At 43.1% G+C, this 20,642-nt stretch overlaps 2 protein-coding genes across 2 annotated transcripts; one reads left to right on the top strand and one right to left on the bottom strand.

The window, feature by feature from the left end:
- The first annotated feature begins 6,409 nt into the window (after positions 1-6,409).
- On the top strand, positions 6,410-11,081 carry mbpa (myelin basic protein a). The gene is made up of 6 exons (XM_061093017.1): positions 6,410-6,529; positions 8,072-8,167; positions 8,364-8,390; positions 8,730-8,750; positions 10,136-10,219; positions 11,031-11,081. Exons 1-6 carry the CDS (start codon positions 6,410-6,412, stop codon positions 11,079-11,081), a joined length of 399 nt encoding a protein of 132 aa, XP_060949000.1.
- Positions 11,082-12,442: 1,361 nt separating this feature from the next.
- Positions 12,443-19,083, bottom strand: zbtb22a (zinc finger and BTB domain containing 22a). The gene is made up of 4 exons (XM_061092958.1): positions 18,907-19,083; positions 17,135-17,353; positions 14,764-15,532; positions 12,443-14,318 (listed from the first exon to the last, which is right to left on the bottom strand). Exons 2-4 carry the CDS (start codon positions 17,339-17,341, stop codon positions 13,207-13,209), a joined length of 2,088 nt encoding a protein of 695 aa, XP_060948941.1. The 5' UTR covers positions 17,342-17,353; positions 18,907-19,083; the 3' UTR covers positions 12,443-13,206.
- Between the last annotated feature and the right edge of the window lie 1,559 nt (positions 19,084-20,642).

The following is a 20,642-nucleotide window of genomic DNA, read 5'->3' as shown; positions in this document are numbered from 1 at the left end:
ATATATGCAAAACATCTGTATTATTTTAGATAGTAGATACTTACAATTGTTAATATTCTACTTCTTGTAGAAATTATTTTCTCCATGACCTCAGTACGTGTTCCTCATCCAGAACAGATATAAAGGTTTGTGGGAATTATCAGCAGAAATGTAATATAATATTCAGAATTATGTTTTCGTTCATGTGAGACGACCTTTCACAACTGACCTTAACTCCACCATCGATTCTCCAACTCGCGGTAATTGCACAGCGCACACAAGTGGCTTTTTGTGCTACTGCTTTATTTGAAGGTTCTGCCTGAGCCTTGAGGGAAATATAGTGAAAACTCATTAATTGCATAAAGGGAATAACCTTTAAAAATCACTCTTCATTGGCACAGAACAGAACATCCTTCCTGCTCACTCTCAGACAACTCAAGTGAGAGACTCTCAGAAAACAATTTAATAGGTTTTGGAACCACAGAGACTGAGCCGGATGCAGTTTGCCAGCGAGATGCCATGAAATCCCACACTCTGAAACTTTAAGAGAAGATTAACTATTCAGACCTTTAATTTGGGGTCAAAGGTCGAATGTGAATCTTGAATGAAAGTCGAACTGTTGACTGACTCAGTGACGTGTTCGTGTCCAGTTTCTCTGTTGAGATTGTGAGTCAGAGACGTGTTAATCGCCACAAAAGTGAATTCCCAGGCTCAGTGGGACGGAGTTGTGTTTCCTGCCGGGAGTCTGGGGCTCGGCCGCCTCCTGCTGTGATCCCTGCAGCAGCAGCGTCGGGGGGGGGGCGGAGGTTTGCCTGGGCGCTCGTGTCATTTCACAGTGATTCATCTGAGAGTGACACTGAGGCCGGGAGAGCTCGGACAATCCGCTCAGTTATCAGATGCTGTCTGGAGCCAGAGGCCTTCCTAAACATTTATTTGCAGATATTAATGTGTGTGCTCAGTGTCAGCAACTGCAAGTTCAGCACGGTCACACACACACACACACAACCTTACTGTCTGTACAGTAGATAAACAATGCACAGCGCTCTTTAATGGATGGAAAATGACAAACCTGTGACGAATTATGTTAACATTCACTGAAAAGAACCTTCACTCTCCCAGCAGTTAAATCAGAGGAAGCTTCAAGTGTTTGTGCAGAAACTCGAAGGACACTCGGAGATTCACAAACCTCCTCCAAGGCTTCGTCACCACATCGAGAACAAGATGTATTTATTTGCTTCACACACAAGGACGAGGTCTCTGTGAGGGTGAGGACAGATGTTTGCTGTGGGATGAAAACATCAGGAAGGATCGGTTCTCAATGTCTTTTATCGATGCTCGTGTTGCTTTCCTTTGCAGCTCCTGTTGTTTTTATTGTGCCACATAAATAAATCTGACTTTACAATCTAGATTTTATACTTTCACAACAAAGACAGCAGAACCATGAGCGTGTGATTTGCCTGAGATGTCAAACTAACAAAATCATCGAAGCCTCAAAGTCTTCAGCACAACCTGCAGAACCATTTTCTCCTCTATGCAGGAGATCAGTTACAAAACATTCCAATGAATATGACAAAAGATAAAGGAGATAAACCATCTTTAACTTAGTTTTTGTCGTTTAAAATCGGAAGTATATAATTTCTCCTGCTCCCTTCTTCGCAGTGACTCTCTCTCTCTCCAGCGGCGGCGCTCTCAGAAGTCACTGCAGTTGGAAAACAAGAGAGCATGATATTGTTGAGCTGCTGAACAAGTGACGGCTTTATGCTCCAGCCGAGTGCGGCGGCTTCGGCCAAATGTTGATGGAATCACTGGCGTCGGACCAGTAAGACGTTTTGTGTTGAGTTGTTTATCAGGCAGAAGAATCGCTGTGAGGACACACTGGGTGGGGTGGGGGGGTAAGGGGGGGGACACATTCACATTGTACAGCTGATCCTATCACCTCATACGAAGGGCAGTTAGAAGAGAAAACAGAAAACCTCAGAGAATCTGGAAGTTAGAGGAACAGGTCGACTTGTTCTTTCATTTATCTTTCAGGCAAGATGGCGCCGTGCTTACGGGTGCCTGTCGTAGCTACATATTCTTACACTCATAGTCTATTATATTGTCTATTGTATAGTCAAATACTTATATTTATACCTCTACTATATATCATATCATATTATATCATACTCTTTGTATATTCTTTGTATATATAAGTCTGTATACACATATTTATACATGTGTACATGTTATTATTATAATTATTATATTTACTATTATTATTATATACACTGTTGTTGCCATTATTACTATATACTGCTATTATATTGGTATAATTACTATCATATATAAATATATATTATGTTATATTATATACTATATATACTGTACTATTTTTCATATACTGTCTAACAATAACATTACCATCATATCATCAGTACTATTACCATCATCTTGCCACTGCACCTTATCTACCTATTTATCTTGTGTTTCTGTTTTTATGAAAATGAGTCGGTTGCATCATGAGGAGGATCCGTGTCTGTCCTCGAGCCCGAGGATCCATCAGCTGCTGAGCGTCATCACAGCTGTGATGTCATCTATAGGCTGCGAGCGCTGGATGAGACACGAGGAGGTCGTCCAGGGCCACGGGAGGTCATCCAGCCCCCCCCCCGCCCCCCCGAGCTTAGAGGACAGAGGACACACATGAGATCACAGCGATGATGTGAGAACCCCCTGAAACTCTACCATCAGTTATTCACAGGAAACAACAACAACACCGTGGTCAGAAACCCCCTAAAAGAAAAGACCCCCCACTGTTCCTATAAAGAGAAGCACGTGATCAACTCCAATATAAATGAGATAAATATTAACTTTTATTAATAAGTACAGGAAGCGTCCAGAGAAAACCCACAGAAGCTAGAACTCTGAGTTAATGAGACACTGACGCTGCAGATCAAGTTAAATTCGGATCTTCCTGTTGTTCATCCTCTTGAAGAAACGTTTCAAAAACTTTAAAACATTTTTCACGGAAACAAACCAAACAGAATTTTATCAATAAAACACTTACAGGCTTCCGGTTTGGTCGGCAGGCGGCAAACAAGAATCCAAACTTACACCAGGAAGCAAAAGGGAAGAAATCACAGCAACAAACTGACAAAGGAGAGTGAAGGAGCTCAGAGAGAAGACAGAACTCAGGTGAGACAGAGGAGCAGGAAACAGGACAGAGACAGGAAGTACATTTAAAAGAGACACACGGGGACACTTCAAAGTAAAACGACAAACAACTGAAGTAAAAAATCCAAACCAAACATCAACTGTTAAGACAAATCAAAAGTCACTCAAAAAGTGAATTGATACGAGAAATGTTATTGTGCAGATTCCTGGTTGATTCCATGCAGATGACATTAAAATATATGTGTTATATGAACAGCAGGTTTGATGATCCTTGTGTTTACACAGGATTTAAATAAAGGGAAACATTATGCTCATCTTTGATTTCTCAGAAATGAAGAAATCATACAAACTTTAAAACAATAACAATTTTCTGCATATGTGATTTGACATGGTCTTTCTTTCTTTCTCTCTTTCCTTCCCTCTTTCTCTCTCTCTCTCCCTCTCTTCGGTAGCAGATAGATATTCAAACAAGGATCCAAACTTACACCAGGAAGCAAAAGGGAAGAAATTACAGAAACAAAGTGACAAAGGAGAGAAAAGGAGTTCAGAGAGAAGACAGAACTCAGGTGAGACACAGGAGCAGGAGACAGGACAAAGACAGGAAGTGCATTTAAAAGAGACACACGGGGACACTTCAAAGTAAGACGACAAACAAGTTAAAAATCCAAACCAAACATCGGAAACTCCACCCATTCAAAAAAGACAAGAACAAGAAAAGACAAAATAAAAGTCACTCAAAAAGTGAATTGGTAAGAGCAATGTTATTGTGCAGATTCCTGGTTGATTCTATGCAGATGACATTAAAATATATGTTTTAACTGAACAGCAGGTTTGATGATCATTGTGTTTACACAGGATTTAAATAAAGGGAAACATTATGCTCATCTTTGATTTCTCAGAAATGAAGAAATCACACAAACTTTAAAACAATAACATAATTTTGCACATGTGATCTGACATGGTCTTTCTTTCTTTCTCTCTTTCCTTCCCTCTTTCTCTCTCTCTCTCCCTCTCTTCAGTAGCAGATAGATATTCAAACAAGGATCCAAACTTACACCAGGAAGCAAAAGGGAAGAAATTACAGAAACAAAGTAACAAAGGAAAGTGAAGGAGCTCAGAGAGAAGACAGAACTCAGGTGAGACAGAGGAGCAGGAGACAGGACAGAGACAGGAAGTGCATTTAAAAGAGACACACAAGGACACTTCAAAGTAAAACAACAAACAACTGAAGTTAAGAATCCACACCAAACTGTCAAGATAAATCAAAAGTCACTCAGAAAGTGAATTGGTATAATAAATGTTATTGTGCAGATTCCTGGTTGATTCTATGCAGATTAACTGAACAGCAGCTTTGATGATCATTGTGTTTACACAGGATTTAAATAAAGGAAACATTATTCTCATCTTTGATTTCTCAGAAATTAAGAAATCACACAAACTTTAAAGCAATAACATTTTTTTGCACATGTGATCTGACATGGTCTTTCTCTCTCTCTCTCTCCCTCTCTTCAGAAGCAGATAGGTATTCAGCCGCCCCTCTGCGTGGGCGTCTTGGTCTGGATCTACATTCCTCTCGGGGGTTGGAGGATATCTCCCGTGTTTGTGTCCCACAGCTCTGATCCATGGCCGCTATTGTTTCCCCCTGCGCTCGTCCTTGACCTTCCAGCCTCAGGAACAAATCCAAGACTCTTCTGGAGGCGCGGGCCCGAGCTGTGTGGTCGTCCCACTCCCTGGATTCCTGCGCCCCCCCCCCCTGAGTCCCGTGGGTGCTGAGCTGAGGCCGGGCCCGGCAGGCCGGACAGACCGGGCCCTGTGAGCGAGGTCAGGGTGGACAAACACGTCGGCCTCGGAGTTCATCCCCATTTCACTTGGTTTATTCAGGAAACTGGGCGGCCATGTTGGATCCAACGACCTCCCAGAGGCACCTTGCTCACGAGAAAACCTTTCTCCTTTCTCCTCTTTTACCAACAATTTTAGATTTTCTTTTCTGGGTCACATAGTTGCAACTTTAAGGAGTTGAAACTGAAAACAGTTTCTACATATTGACTTCATGTCGGTGCTGTGATACCGTTCATCTCGTCCCAATCTCAGCCGGAGCTCAGCAGTGATATGAAAACAGATTCATCCGTCACCACACTTTGCTCCTAAAAGTTAGTTTCTGACTTGAAATAACAAGGAGCCGTAAACAAAAAGGCTCCTGTTCGGAAATATTAATATTCCGATGCTGCGTGGGTGTTTTCTGACAGAACGTATCCTGCAACAGAAGCAGCTTTGTTCATCGGGCGCTGACGTCTCTCGATGGGACAACACACCCAGGACTCGTGTAGCGTTGGGATGTGCAACACGAGAAGTGAAAACTCTCTCAGATTAATGAGGAAACTCTCAAACACCACAATCCTCATTCAAGGTTCTCTCACTCACTTTCTATCCATATCACACATTATTCAGCAACACGTGAGATTTGCTTGAGGTGGAAGTGCAGATCTTAAATCTTTGAAAGGTCCTTCTTTGGGGGTTTTTGAAACAGCAGAAGATAAAACCATTGTTTTTTTCACGTTGGAATGGTTTTGCATTGGTGCATCATGTTGGCCTTCAATTGAAAACCTAGTATAACCATTAATAAGGTAAATTCAGTTGTTTTTTGAGTAATTCCGCTCACAAATAAACAAATCAACAAACAGACAGGGGGGGGGGAATGAGACCTGCTTTGAAGCTCATTGGTTTCAACTTGATAACACAAAGAAAAGAGAAAATCCAAACATGCAAAGTCACTGCAGGTTCATTTCATCACTGACACTCGGGTTCTCCTGGGTCCACATGTCGATCTGCAGCATCCGACCTGAACTCGATCCATTAAGAAGAAGACGCATGAGGCCGAAGTCAACAAAGACGTCTCAGTGCGTCGGCTGCTTTGCATCAGGCCGAGAGTTCAGAGATGAGCCTTGTTGTCCCGGTGGTCGGGGGGGTGGTCGGGGGGGTGAGGCCGATGAGGAGAGGAACAATGGCTGGGCCCATGCATGTGGAGGGCGGCAGTGACTGACACAAGCCACTGAAGCTCCAAAGAATGCCTGGAGGCGAGCCAGTGCTGTGGCCCCCCCCCCCCTACCCATGTCCCATGGTGCCCCAGAGACTGCTGGGACGACACCTTCAAAGACGGCCCCCCCGAGCGTCAGAAGCACTGCAAACGGAGCTGTGAGCTGTGGGACGTGGACTTGAGACAGGAAGACGACGACTGAGAAATCAGACACCGGCCAAGCCCCCCCGACCTCAACTACACAGCATGGCTACAGCGAGCAGCTCCGGGCAGAGCGCATTCGGGCTCGGGAGGAAGAAGAAGAACCCAGGAGTCATGGATCAGATTAGCAAATTCTTTGCGGGAGACAAAAAGAAGAGGAGCAAGGTGAGTGTCGGATTCAGAAGAAAAGTTTTCTTTTTTTATATTATCTTTAAACTTTAACGTTTAAAGTCAAATAATTTGTGTTAGTAATGTTTGATTCCAGTATTGGGTTCTGTGACTCTGGTCAAATCATAATCTGAGTTACTGAATTTAAATAGAAATTAAGAATTTTCAATTAAGAGTTTGGAACCTGACGGACAATTTCCTGAAGTTGATGGTTTCACTTCCCCAGTTAGAAACTCTTTATTCTCTTTACAGGCTGTTTTTATACAAAACCAATTTCAAGTTGGACACCAATTTGTAGATTAATTGAAATATACGTCTTTATTGAGAAGGAAGTCTCTAGAAAATTTAAATTTCACAAATTAATTCCATCGCTACACAATATTATAAAATAATTTGCAATTTAACTAGAACTTGAGAGAAGGAACAAATTAATTTGGCCTGAATCGTCGTTACTTCCAGCGTTTCAACCTTTTCCAACATTTGAAATTTAAAGAGCAACCAAGTCTAGGAAAGCTTTTAAGATTGAACAATGCTCAGTGAAAGGGGGGGGGGGGCCTCAGGAGCCACAGCTGCTCTCTACTCCGACCCGCATGCCTGTTTGTCTGAGTAGGTGCAGAAGGTCAGACTCACACTTTAAAGCACTTGACTTTTTGTCCAGGAAAGTATTTTTAACAGGCTTATACCTTCAGCTTTATTTCTGCGTATTCACACAGGAGAAACTTTGATAAAAACCCTGTCACCCTGCCTGTTTGCTTCATGTCCCACAGAGTCAGCCTGTTACACCTGAATCATCTGATAAAGAAGCTTCACACTAACTCGTTCGTGCTGCTTCTTTTTCCGTATAGAATCGTCTTTAACTGAGTAAACGTGCAGAGTTTTCATGATTCAGCTTTGTCTCGTCCTCTGTGGTGTGAAGCCTCCTTCATACAAGCATCAGTCTCACCTGATGAGACCAGACGACCCGTTAGACCTTCAGAAATTACTATAATCATTGTAATTATTACATCGAGAGGCTCGGAGGGTGAAGGGAGGATTAACTCTCAGGAAAGAACTTCGAGCTACCAAGCCCTATTTTTATGCTGGAGAGTTATATAGAGCCTGAACGTTAAAATGGGTTTTAATACCAGATTAATATCGATCTAAATTCTGTTTGATTTCACAGTTGAATTATCTGAGTTTGTGATTTTTTTGTACGACGTTAACATCGTTTGTAAGATGGACGATGCATCTTCATTTTCTCTCGAAGCCAAATATGTGCAATGACATCTTTTTTCGACATTTTGACGCTACTCACGAGTCAGTGTCAGCTGTCAATCATGATGTTTAACTGTGTTTCTATAGCATCAAATAACTAAGACCAAACTTACCGGGAAAAAAACGTCTGCTAACATAGAGGAGGCAGGGTTTATAACATGTTTATAACAGCTAGCCACCAGGGGGCAATCAAGAGGGCTTGACTTCATATTTGCGGGTCTGTCATGTCGTCCATCTTCACACACAGTCTGTGGTTAACATGTACTTGACCTCTGATCCTCACAGGGGTCGTTCCGGGGTCACCTGGCCTCCTCGCCCCAGCAATCCTCCGCTAAACGCCGGACCAATGAAAACGCTGTGGTGCATTTCTTCAGGAGCATTGTAAGTGGGATTTCTTTGGATTTATGTTAATAGTTATTACATCACAGCTCATTTTAATTGTTTACAAACATTAAACGTGTAGATGAAGTCATTTTGTGGCGTCATGATAACATCCTGAAGTTTTAGCCAATTATTAAACTTCAAATCTTGTTTTCCTGCTGTGCTGTGAGTCACTGTGTCGCTTGGTGTTTTTCAGGTTTCCTCTCCTCGTCCTAAATCCAGGGTGAGTCTCATACTAATGTTCCTCATTATATTTCTAAATGGCCGTGGCTGTATTTTGTCAGGACGTTCTGTTTTTGAGGTTTTCCTGTTTCCAAGAATTATTCAAATGACTGAGAAGCTTAAGATCTTCTGCCGTCACAGAGGAAAACTGAAATATTCACATGCGTCCATACATGTGGTTTCTTTTCAAGATCAACACTTGACGTTAACACACATGGCTGCTGATCTGATTGTGTGATGTTTGAGACCAGATTATTGTTTGATGTGTTGAGTCGGAGGCGTCGCTCTCTCACTGCTCCTCATCTCATCATCTCACTGTATGTTTCTCTTTCATGTCCAGTGGAGAGATGTCTTGGGCTTGGTACGTCATTCAGTCTTTCCTCTTCCAATGGAACAAAAGCCCGACTTCTGAGTGCACCGCTGAGTGTTCGTGTGTGTGTGTGTGTGTGTGTGTGTGTGTGTGTGTGTGTGTGTGTACAATGATCCCACTTGAATCTGCCCGTATAGCGAGCTCTTTGTCTGCACTGCACCTGTTCCCTAACCCTCTCTCTTGCTTTGTGTTCGGCTTCTTTCCTCAAAGACAAATATCTTTTTTACACATTTTTGAATCGAGACATTTTCCAAACGAAAGCCGACAGCAGCTTGAGCAGTGATCGGTCAATCGAAACATGAAGAGATTCATTGATTTCTGCAAACACTGATTATTGGCTTATGAGTAAATTTGATAAATCTTAATCCCCCCCCTCCTCCTTCTTTGCTTGAATCCAGAGCGACTCGCTGTTTCTGGATGACTTTGAAACTGCTCAGCTTTTTATGAACCACAACCGGTAAACATTTTCTCTTAGGACCTCTTGGCCTGCACCTCTCTCCTCCTCCTCCTCTTCCTCCTCCTCCTCCTCTTCTCTTAAGTACCTCTTTTCTTCTTTTAACACCTACATCTCCTTTGTGCGGGAGATGACTCACTCATCCATACGTTTTGTCTCCCCACTCCCATGTGAGACATATGTGTCCTCTCTGACGTCCTCTCAAGTCGTCTGTGTCACTCAGTTTACTGCAGACTTGACTTCTCTCTTTTCTTTCCCCCTAAAGGTTTCTGTCTAGTGCAACCGGTCCTGTCACGTGTGCATGTTTTTCTCTCCTTCCACTTCACGCTGCTGCTGTGGCAGAGAAACCACACATACCTGCATCCCTTTGTTCCATTTTTCATCTTAAAATCTGTAGAAATTTGATTATATATCGAAACGTAATGGAAAGACCTTTAAACTTATGATAACTGTACGATTTCTTAGAGGTTATGTTATTACACAAAAAGTCACATCGATTCGGTTTCCGTGTCCACAGATGAAATTCAGTTTGTAAAGCCCAGTGAAAAAAACAAATTCAATTACTAAAAGGTTGAACCCAATAAAATGGAATAGGGGGGGTTTGAAATCAGAGCCCCTTTTTATTTACTTTTGCAGATTTACAAGATTTAAATTGGTCTGTTAAAAAGAGATACATGTAAAAAAAAAAGGTGCATTATCAAGGATGTGTGCTGAATTTGTGGATATGTGTTTTTTTTACTTCTGCTCTCTGTAACAAAACAAGCAAACACGTTGAATGTGTCTCATCTCATAAAAGACAAAAAGGTCCATCGATGTAAAATGAATTTAACAGTCTGCATAAAAAGGTCAAACGGCGCCACAGCCTCCAACGTGGTTTCAGGCCTCAGGTCCACATCTGTGCTCACAGAACATCTGTTTCTAGGCCTCGTCGCCGCGTCCCGAAGGCGCAAAGTCGCCGGTCAGGAGACGCAGAGACCAAAGCACACTGTCCCGAATCTTCAACCTGGTGAGCTCGCTACACGTTCACATCTGAATCTACTCTTTATATATATATCAATAAAACTGGACCTCATCAGAAATCTTCCCCTGTCTGTGTTTACCTGAATGCAACAGTGATGCTCTCATCAGAGACCAGTGAGTAGTGAATAAATACAGTTTTTAGACTGAGCACCTACCTCCGCCAAGGCCGAACATCCCCTTTAAATCCATCAAGCTGCACGAAATTACACAAACTCATAGATATCAATTCCATAAATGTGGCTGATTGTTATTATCAAGATCCGTGAATTATTTCCTTGGAAAATGGTGAAAATCTCACAGTGTTAAAGCCGGATCTCTACCAATCTTTAATGGCTTCTTTGCTAAAGTAAACGACGTCCTTCCACCGAGTTTCGTGGAAATCAGTTCAGTTCTTCTTGTGTATACTTGCTCACAAACACACAAACACACAGACAGGGGTGACAACATAACCTCCTTGGCAGAGGTAATAGAGATTCATCATTTCATTTGTAATAGTTTTATTCTTTTAATTCATCAAGATGCTTTCACAGCAGCCTGTCATCGTAATAGACTAACAAACCAAAGAGCAACATTTTCATAAAGCCATCTTTATAATTTCAAACACACTCAAATCCATTGATTATCTCCACACACACACGTGATCTACCTCAACTCCTCTGAGGCTGAATCTTCAGTGTGGATCTCACAAGAAACACTTTGACAATCAGATCGACTTTCATGAAACTCCATCCCACAGATTTTCTCGTAGCTGCCAGAGAGAGAACAGTCGTTTTTCATCTTCTTCTTCTTCTCTCCAGGGAGAAACCAAGTCCCGTCCACCCCCCAAACGCTGGAGCACCATCTTCTGATCTCTCCGCCGAGGATCGAACCACCGACCCGACGCCGACGGGACGAGACGAGGGAGGAGACACAGATCAGCAGGCGGCCGACTCACAACCTCAAGAAATGTTAACTCACTAACACACAGCTTCTTGTGAATCTCTAGACACTCACACGGTGTAATCTCCACTCTCTGGGGACTGTTTCCCTTTTAATCCGACTTCTCCCGGATATCTTGTCATTATAATTTGTTTACGAGAGGCTTAGCGAAGCTTTAACTTCAATATCCGACTGTAAAAATCCCCTCTTTGAGTTTGTTGTTCTCACGGTGTCTCCTGTTTGGTTTCCTGTCGTCTGCATTTTGTACACGAGTGTTTTTGTTTGTATCTCGCCGATTCCTCGGTTCTGCTTGAGCTCGACTGACACGCCTGTCGCAGGGAAATGCATTTGAAACTGGAAAGCTAAAAGAAATGATATTGTTTTTGAATAACAGCTTTGTTTGGGGTTATTAAACATGTACAGTTTGATGCCGTCCAATGAGAGGAATTAAAAATGCCCTTTTAAATGCACTGGTCATAACACAAGTGTAAATACAACTGGTCCCATATCGTAGCTTTAGCGTCTATCTCATTTATTATTATTATTATTGTACGTGATCTGTTTGCGTCTTAAATTAAGTTTGAGGTTTTAATGTTTGTGTTTTATTTTGAAAGAGGAGGTTTGTTAGAGTTGATGGTCGGATAGTAAGTGGCTCAGGGGTTTGAGGCAGAAGCAGCGAGAGGAGCAGGAGGTTGATTTCACATGTTCTGTGGTTTAATGGTCATTTTCAGTTGTGTTCATAATGAGTTGGATCACTGTTCTCGTTTGTACTCGATCTGTTTGTGAGTTCGATCCTAACTGTGTCGTCCAAAGCTCTGTGAAGGCGTCTTTTCCTGAGGTTGTTGACGTTGTGTCTCTGCTGCAGGAGCAGAAAACTGAGTGTTGTGTTTCCACATTGTGTAAAACTCCTTGGGTTTTAAATGTTCAACCTAACTGGAAATAAACATCTTTTGTCGTCTCTTAGTTCAGAGTCTTTGACAATTCTTTTCACTTTATTACATTTACATTTCTGGGTTTCTGAGGCAATAAGACAGGACTTACTTTTACAAACCCTAAATATTAGTTAAGAGACATTTTAATGCTTTTCTTTGTGTTCAGACTTTAGTGAACGTCTTCAATCAGCGTCTAATGCATTAAATATTATCCCCATTCATACCAGACCATAATAACCTCTCATGCATGTGGTCAGAGTTGAACAAGAGAGACCTCTGCAGCCCGGTCCCTGCTGCTGCTGTTTGTGCTGCTGGGTTCGAGACAAGTGTTTTACAATGAGTCACAGCATCCGACAATCAAACATCCAAACAATTTATTAACTTGTAAACCAAGATTGTTTTGTTTCTTTTACATTAAGTGAGTAGACGTCAGCATTGCACTGACATTGCTTTGATCCATGAGTTCTAATCTTCTAATGAAGATCAACGGCAAAAAGAAATGATGTGCAAAATGCAAATTAAAGCAACACTATGCACAAAGTTAAAAAACAGCGTTTATCTCCAATATTCAGCCGTGAAACTTTTAAAATATGAAGAATCCTAAATGGAGTTTGGTGGATTTGGTACAGTGGCTCCCGGCTGGTTCAGGAAGCAGAGGATCATGGGTAATATCCAGCGTTCAGTTGAGTTTTAGTTCAGTAAGTGGTAAGTTTCTTCTTTACATGAAATCCACGTAATCGCTCGGACACGGAGCCCGACAGGAATAATGAACACGTGACTGCAGAGGGCGCTGTTGTTATGTAAAAGTTACATAGTGTTGCTTTAAAGTTATTCGGGTACATTCACAGCATGGCTTGTTTAACATGTACAGTTTACAGCATCACTAAACAAGAACGCAGTTTACGTGACACTGCACAAATGTAAAAAGACACCACCTCAATGAAACATGTTTTCTTCAAAATACCCATGATATTAATTTATGCACATGAAAAAAAGCTTCTCAAAGAAACCGTCCATGATTCGTGTCCCCAGACTTTCAAAGTGATCATGTGATTCCTTGTCCTTCACGTATGTATTCATCTACATACAGTGTAGGGGCCATAAACATGTTTCACATTAATATTTAGTTTCCGCCAAAGCCCTCACTCGCCTCCTGTTTAAAAACGTGACCCGTGTTCAGATTGTGTGACTGAGTTCTGAGCTCGTCCACGATCCCAGGCACGCCGCCCAGCAGCCCCCCCATCCCTCCGCCCTCCATCCCCCCGTGGAAATCCACCTCCTCCACCTTCACCTGTCCTCCGCTCACGAGAAAAGCTTCGCCCTCGTCAAATCCGTAACCGTAGCCGTCGTCCATATCCGCCGCAGTCGTGCTTGCGTTGTTGCTGCCGTTGGCCGAGGAGCTGGAGGCGAGTCGTTCGCACCGGGCCTGGTGCCGGAGGAAGCTGTCCCTCCAGATGACCTTCTTCCCACACAGGCCGCACTCGTAGGGCCGCAGCCCTCCGTGGGTCTTCAGGTGCTTGGTCAGGTGGTGCTTCATCTTGAAGGACTTTGTGCAAACAGGGCAGCCGAAGGGCCGGAGGTTGAGGTGCTGCATCTTCACGTGCCGGTCACGCATGCTCTTCAGGGTGTAGGCCTTGCCACAGTGGCAGAAGTGGACTTTCCCCGTGTAGGGGGCGCCGGCGAGGGAGACCGAGGAGGACGAAGAGGGGACTGGGGGGGAGGAGGGCGGAGGGAAAGCAGCAGAGGACGGGGACAGGTGGCGAGTGGAGGTGGAGGTCAGTGAGCCACTCTGTCCCGCGCTGGTGGACGGCCAGTTCCCCTCGGAGGCTGCCGCGGTGAAGTCTGGAGACGCAGGCACCAGAGGCCTCTGGGAAACCTGTCCTGTGCCGTCCTCTATCTCATCATACGTGTCTCTGCTGAAGGTCCCTGCTGGGAAACACTCAAAATCCACATCGTCCTCGTCCTCCTCGTCCTCCTCCTCCTCTTTGCTGCCGCTGCCGGCCTCTCCTTCCTGAGGCCGGTGCTCCTGATGAGACCAGGGACCCGACTGCCACTGCTGCCGGGCCGAGACCGAGCAGGACGGGCCCAGATCTCTGTCCCCTGGTTGGTAGGCGTGAACACCGGGCAGGTTGGAGGAGTGATCACTCTGCAATTTCTCCTTCATCACGTCCGCACTGGTCTTTGCTGAGGCTTGTGCGGCTTCTGCATTCGCATTTGAAGCTTGGTGCAGATCTGCTGGAGAAAACAAATCACAGGCAGATCGTTAGAGTGTATTTATTCAGATTCTGTACCGAGAAGAAGAAAAGTGGGATTACTCGACCCAACATGGAAGAACAGGCTCGATATAAGGATAGGGATATAAGGAGTTTAACAATATTTTTTGGCAAACGTTTTAAGTGACAGCTTGTTTTTTACGAAACTACGGTTCTATAAAGTATAGATTTGGTATCAGAAGCTAAATTCATGTATCATGTCTCTACCGTGAACATCTAAAACCCAAACCTTGAGTAATATAAAGACGTATTTGCATTCCAGAACCTTTTCCTGTAGTAAGTCAAGTTAGGAAATAACAAATGAATTGTTTGTTTATAAATAGAAGACATTGAAAGCAGTAATTAATGTCTGTAGTAAAAGCTAAATGCATTTTTGGTTAAAGTAACATGAGGCTTTTATATCTCACCACAATGTCCCATTTGTGCAAAGCTCTCTTTCTCTGCGGCATCGTCTCCGATTCCTTCGTCCGCCTCGATCTCTCTCTTCTCGTTCTTTCTCCTCTCTTGGTTCTGATCACCGTCCCCACTTCCTCGGTTCCTGTCGAGCAGCCGATCGGCACTCGTCGCTGCCCCCCGCTGTTGAAACCTGACTTTCTGCTTTAACGTGTCACCGCTGGCGAACCCCCCGTGATGCCGGCTGCTGTGCCCGGGTCCGTCGTGTGCAAAGTGGCTGGTTTTGGCGTGGCTCGGTACCCATGCCTCCTCGCAGCTGGTGTAATCACTCTCCGTGTAGCCGGGGAACGAGTCGGGTTGAGTGTCGGCTAAGTGCTGAGCTGACGAGGGCCGCGGACGCCCCCATCGGGGAAACTGCTGCGGCCGTCTCCAGGTCGCCAGGGGGGGCAGAGCGTCCGGCTTCCTCTCCCTCCTCCTTCCCTCCCTCTCCAGACTCAAGCAGTCGGTGCTGCTGGGGGATTGCTGTCGGGACGCCGGGCCCTGGTGAGCTGCCGCGGCCTCTCCAGAGGAAACGTCCACCGACACCCGGGGCCGCTTCAGGATCTCAGTGCACTTGTCCACAATGTGCCACATCTGGAGGAAACTGGCCACGGTGACGTAGTTCACGATGTCCTCGTGCACGATGCTCAGCTGGCCGGTGTAGGCGGAACTCAGCACGCTCTCGAAAGCGACCGGGTCCATGACCGACGGCAGAGACACTGTGGTGACGTTCTTCAGCAACACCTGTCGGGAGAAAAGAGCACAGACGTAGTGAGGCTCCATCCAGACGACTCAGTGCAGATTTAAAGCTGCCACTGGGACATGGCAGGCAGCATCTACACAGTAGACGGGCTTTACAAAAATTAAAAAAAAATGACATACCATATAACATAACATAACATATGACGTATAACATAGTAAAATGAAGCAGCAGTTTACTGGGTGAAGGAGTGGGGAATATTGAATTAAATAATATGAATATATGTGAAGTGTGACCTGTGATATTGTGACCTGGCGGGCAAGGGCTTTACAAAATAATTCAAAAAAAAAATAAAAAATAAAATAAAAACATACCATATAACATACAACCTCTAACCTCTAACCTCTAACCTCTAACATATAACATATAACATATAACATATAACATATAACATATAACATATAACATAGCAAAATGAAGCAGCAGTTTACCGGGTGAAGGAGTGGGGAATATTAAATAAAAAAATATGAATATATATATATGTAGTAAGTACGTAGTAAGTGGGACCTGTCATCTTGTGACCTGGCAGGCAACGGCTTTACAAAATAATTTAAAAAAAATAAAAATAAAAACATATAATATAACATATAACCTCTAACATATAACATATAGCATATAACATATAACATATAACATAGTAAAATGAAGCAGCAGTTTACTGGGTGAAGGAGTGGGGAATATTAAATTAAATAATATGAATATATGTGAAGTGTGACCTTTGATCTTGTGAACTGGCGGGCAAGGGCTTTACAAAATAAGGCAAAAAAAATAAAAATAAAAACATACCATATAACATATAACCTCTAACATATACCATATAAGGTATAACATAGTAAAATGAAGCAGCAGTTTACAGGATGAAGGAGTGGGGAATATTAAATTAAATAATATGAAAATATGTGAACTAAGTATCTATTAAGTGTGACTTTTGATCTTGTGACCTGGCAGGCAACCTCTACTTAGTAGACAGGCTTTACAAAATAAAAAAAGAACATACCATATAACATATAACATATAACATAGCAAAATGAAGCAGCAGTTAACCGGGTGAAGGAGTGGGGAATATTAAATTAAAAATATGAATATATATGTAGTAAGTACGTAGTAAGTGTGACCTGTGATCTTGTGACCTGGCAGGCAAGGGCTTTACAATATAATTAAAAAAAAATTAAAATTAAAAATAAAAACATACCATATAACATATAACCTCTAACATATAACCTCTAACATATAACATATAACATATAACCTCTAACATATAACATATAACATATAACCTCTAACATATAACATATAACATAGCAAAATGAAGCAGCAGTTTACCGGGTGAAGCGGGGGGAATATTAGATTAAACAATATAAATATATGTATGCATGTGACAATAAACTTTGATTTGATTTGATTTGATTTGAAAGCTGAAATAATCTGCGTCTGCACAAGATCCTAATCAGAAGCAATCCCCAAACATACTAACACACATGAAAACACAGATTACATGAAAATGCACATACACTGGACCAGTTGAAACAGGAAGTGGCCACAAAGCAATCACAGCTTTTCCTAAGGGATGATGCACCAGTGCCTACCTGGTCGTGGAAGTATGGCGAGGACGCCGCGAGCACGCAGCGGTGCGCCCGGAACACGTGACCTTGCACCTGGATGGAGAGGTCACACAGCCGGCCCTCCTCCCGCTGACGGTTCAGATTGTCCAACACGGCAGCGCGAGCGCCGGGGAAACACACCTGCACCGTCAGAGCAGCTGGAGGCGCCGCGGCGCTGCAGGTCGGATCCATGCTACAGAAGAGCTGCGAGGAATAACACAGGAGATAAAGCTGTTATGGTGATATTTCATGTCTCTGTACACACGTAGATTACATTATAGACGTCAGAGTTTCCAAGATTACTTATTTTACTGCTGCATTTGTTCTTATGCTTCCTTTTGTTGCAGGTTAGAAATAAATCGTCTTATCTTAAGCATTTTTGTTGTTGTTGTTGTTCTAAGGAAGAACAATTCCTTGAAGAGAAACGTGCCCTTTTTTATCAAGGACAGAATTCTGTACAATATGTGATTGTGTTGATAATGTGTATCTTACTGTACATATCTTATTATTACATTTTCACTTTAATATGCACAATACTCATATACTTCTTATTGACACACATCCTCCTCTAACCACTGATTATTTGAACATTTGCACTACTGTTACTTTTTTTTACTACTGTATTACCCCGCCTATAGCGTATTCATATTTATATTTATTTTTATCCTGCTCATAGTGTATTCATCGTCCTTATATCTTACAATTCCTGTTAAGACTGTAATATTCCATATATATTTCTACTGTACAGATCTAATTTATTTACATTTTCACTTTAATATGCACAATACTCTGCACTTTTACTGCCTTTTTTTGCACTTCTGGTTAGACGCTAAACTGCATTTCGTTGTATATGTACTTACACTGTGCAATGACAATAATGTTGAATCGAATCTAATCTAATCTAATCTTTTCAAGCTGGGATTGATTTTCTTTGTTTATTGATTCCATCATATTCAAAAAGGGAAATATCTTTATATTTGATGTATTAACTTCTAATAACAATAATTGTAATATCTTTGAATTTTAAACATTTATTGAAAAATATATTGAACCATTTCTTATTTAAGTTTGATATACAACGGATGACACGGTTTATGAAAAAGTTTATTCAAGCATCTAATCACATTAGTTTTTATTAATGCTGGTTTTTCTTTAATTACTTGTTAATGTTTCTGCTGCTAATCCTTGTGGCAAGTACCACTGTACAGACAGCAGCGCTTTATGCTATGAGGCATTAGCATCTAGCTAATGTTAGCTCACAACATTTAGCTAGTGATGTGTCCTCCCGTGTTGATGACGTGAAGTTATTTTTAAATAATATTGAATAAAATGTTGTTACATGTTGTCCCTACTCACTCAAGCACATTCACTTCACAACCCTCTGCCCAGTTTGTTTCCACTTTCCCTTTTGACCATTGTATCATACAGACAGATACCATATTAATAAATTCATAATTTATGTATTGGCGTCACAAACATCATTCATTCATATATTAAATTCAAAGGGTCACACACCAAAGCTCACTACTGATGTTAGCTCTCTACATGTAGCTAGCTGATGTTAGCTCAGTCCAAACCACCTTGTAAACAGAGATAATTAACAACATTAGCATTTTCATCACTATCATGAAGTCTGACTTTACACAAATAAAACTTCTATACATGATTCTGAGTTCACTGCTGCACTGTGTTCGTTTATTCGTTAGCTTCCGGGTACCACAGCTAGCTAGCATGCTAACACTAGCTTGGTACTTTACCTGTGTTGTGTCCGTGCGTAGAGTTTGTAGCTAAATAAGTTGCGTTATTCCTTCTTGTATTCCGCGTGTTTATGTTGTTCAAAAAAAACAATAACAACAACAAATCAAGCTAGCAGATGCTAACAGCAGCTTGCCCGTAGGCGTAGCTAGCTGCTGCTGCTGCTAGCCGCTTGACAACGCAGCATCACCGCGGTGGGGGGGGGGTCGATGCACGGGGGGGGGTTCCCAAGGTGTAGAGAAGAGCCGCCATGACAGCAACGACGTGAACCTGCGGGGGCGAAGCTTGCGGGGGTTTCCCGAGCGGAGACTAGCGGAAGCTCCTGCGGACTGCGCGCCGCCATGTTGGGCTGGCCACGCCCCCTTCGACCCCCACTGCAGCCCCGGTCCTTAAAGGCATAGTCCCATAAAGACTAGATGTCTCGTTTGCGTTGCCGGCCAACGGAGCCGGACGTCACCACATGGCGGCCATCTTGCTACGGGGCAGCTCGCTCACCCATAACATTGTGTTGGTAGTGGTAAATAACCATAGCTTGCTCAATTTTCAACCGATTTTGAAACGGTCTGGTTTGTTATAAACGTCAGAAATGTAGTTATGACACTGCATAAATTATTAAATTTTTTAGAAAATAACATAATTATTCATAAGTATGCAATGTCATATCTACATCTCTGACGTGTATAACAAACCAGACCGTTTCAAAATCGGTTGAAAATTGAGCAAGTTATGGTTATTTACCACTACCAACACAATGTGATGGGTGAGCGAGCTGCCCTGTAGCAAGATGGCCGCCATGGCTGCACCGCGGCTCCCGACCCTCCTGACGTCTCTCCTCCTCCCCCTCTCCCCCCCCACCCGTCAGGTTCCGTGTTAAATCAAGGTGAGGCCTCCTGCGGATGCTTCTCAGCGTGGAGCGAGTGTTTTTATTTTTTTAAAAAGAAGCAGCTTTAAAAATCCGCAGCATCCGACGCAGCATCTACCCCGGTCCTCCCAGTCCTCCCAGTCCGTCCAGTCCCAGCACCGCACAGCTGCGGGGATTTACCGCAGTGCATCTGCAGCGAGAGCATCCTCCCGCACGGAGCCACGCAGGAGGAGCCAAGGACCGAGAGCTGGACTATTACATTTTATTTCATTTAATTCATTTGAAACGTGTGGCTCCCGTCCTCACGCACCTTTCTTCCTGCGATGCATCTCTCCTCCGGGCTCGGTAGATAGGTGAGATCACCAGTGTTCCCAGCGGCACCACACCGGAGGAGATACGTGTGTCCGTGCTTCGAGGAGGCCTCTCATCCAGGACTGGGATTTCTCTACTTTATTGTGTCGTGCACCCATTGCCTGCAGGAGGTAGCAATTCAAATCCCCTTCAATAGAAGCATGCATGTTATATAAGTATATGCACTGGCATGTTGGGTGCGTTGTAGACGTGCAGGTCAGTGTTTGTGTTTGTGTTATATAAACACACAATCCAGCTTGTGTTTAGCTTGTCAACATATGAGGCAGCAGAGCAATGTGGCCCCTGCAGGCGGATGCAACGATCCCTCTGTGCAGCTCACGCTAGGACCTGAGGGAAGCTCATAATCAAATCTCAGGGTGTTGATCTGAGGAGCACTGAGAGTCACCAGCTTCCGGAGAGATGCTAATGATGCTGCTGGAGGATTGAGAGCACATACCAGTGAGAAATACCAGTGCACAGGCTTGTGGGAATATTGGATCATTATCTTATCTGATCTCATCTCGA

Source organism: Limanda limanda, chromosome 19, assembly GCF_963576545.1.
Source record: "Limanda limanda chromosome 19, fLimLim1.1, whole genome shotgun sequence".
Classification (NCBI taxonomy): domain Eukaryota; kingdom Metazoa; phylum Chordata; class Actinopteri; order Pleuronectiformes; family Pleuronectidae; genus Limanda; species Limanda limanda.
Note: the sequence above shows the minus strand (reverse complement) of the source record. Positions and strands in the feature narration are given on the sequence as shown.

Coding starts and splice junctions, on each gene's coding strand:
- mbpa (XM_061093017.1), top strand. CDS start 6,410: ATGGCTACAGCGAGCAGCTCCGGGCAGAGCGCATTCGGGCTCGGGAGG. Junction 8,391..8,729: donor CTCCTCGTCCTAAATCCAGG/GTGAGTCTCATA, acceptor TTTCATGTCCAG/TGGAGAGATGTCTTGGGCTT. Junction 8,751..10,135: donor GGAGAGATGTCTTGGGCTTG/GTACGTCATTCA, acceptor ATCTGTTTCTAG/GCCTCGTCGCCGCGTCCCGA.
- zbtb22a (XM_061092958.1), bottom strand. CDS start 17,341: ATGGATCCGACCTGCAGCGCCGCGGCGCCTCCAGCTGCTCTGACGGTG. Junction 15,533..17,134: donor CGCCATACTTCCACGACCAG/GTAGGCACTGGT, acceptor TTCTCCCGACAG/GTGTTGCTGAAGAACGTCAC. Junction 14,319..14,763: donor TGCACAAATGGGACATTGTG/GTGAGATATAAA, acceptor TGTTTTCTCCAG/CAGATCTGCACCAAGCTTCA.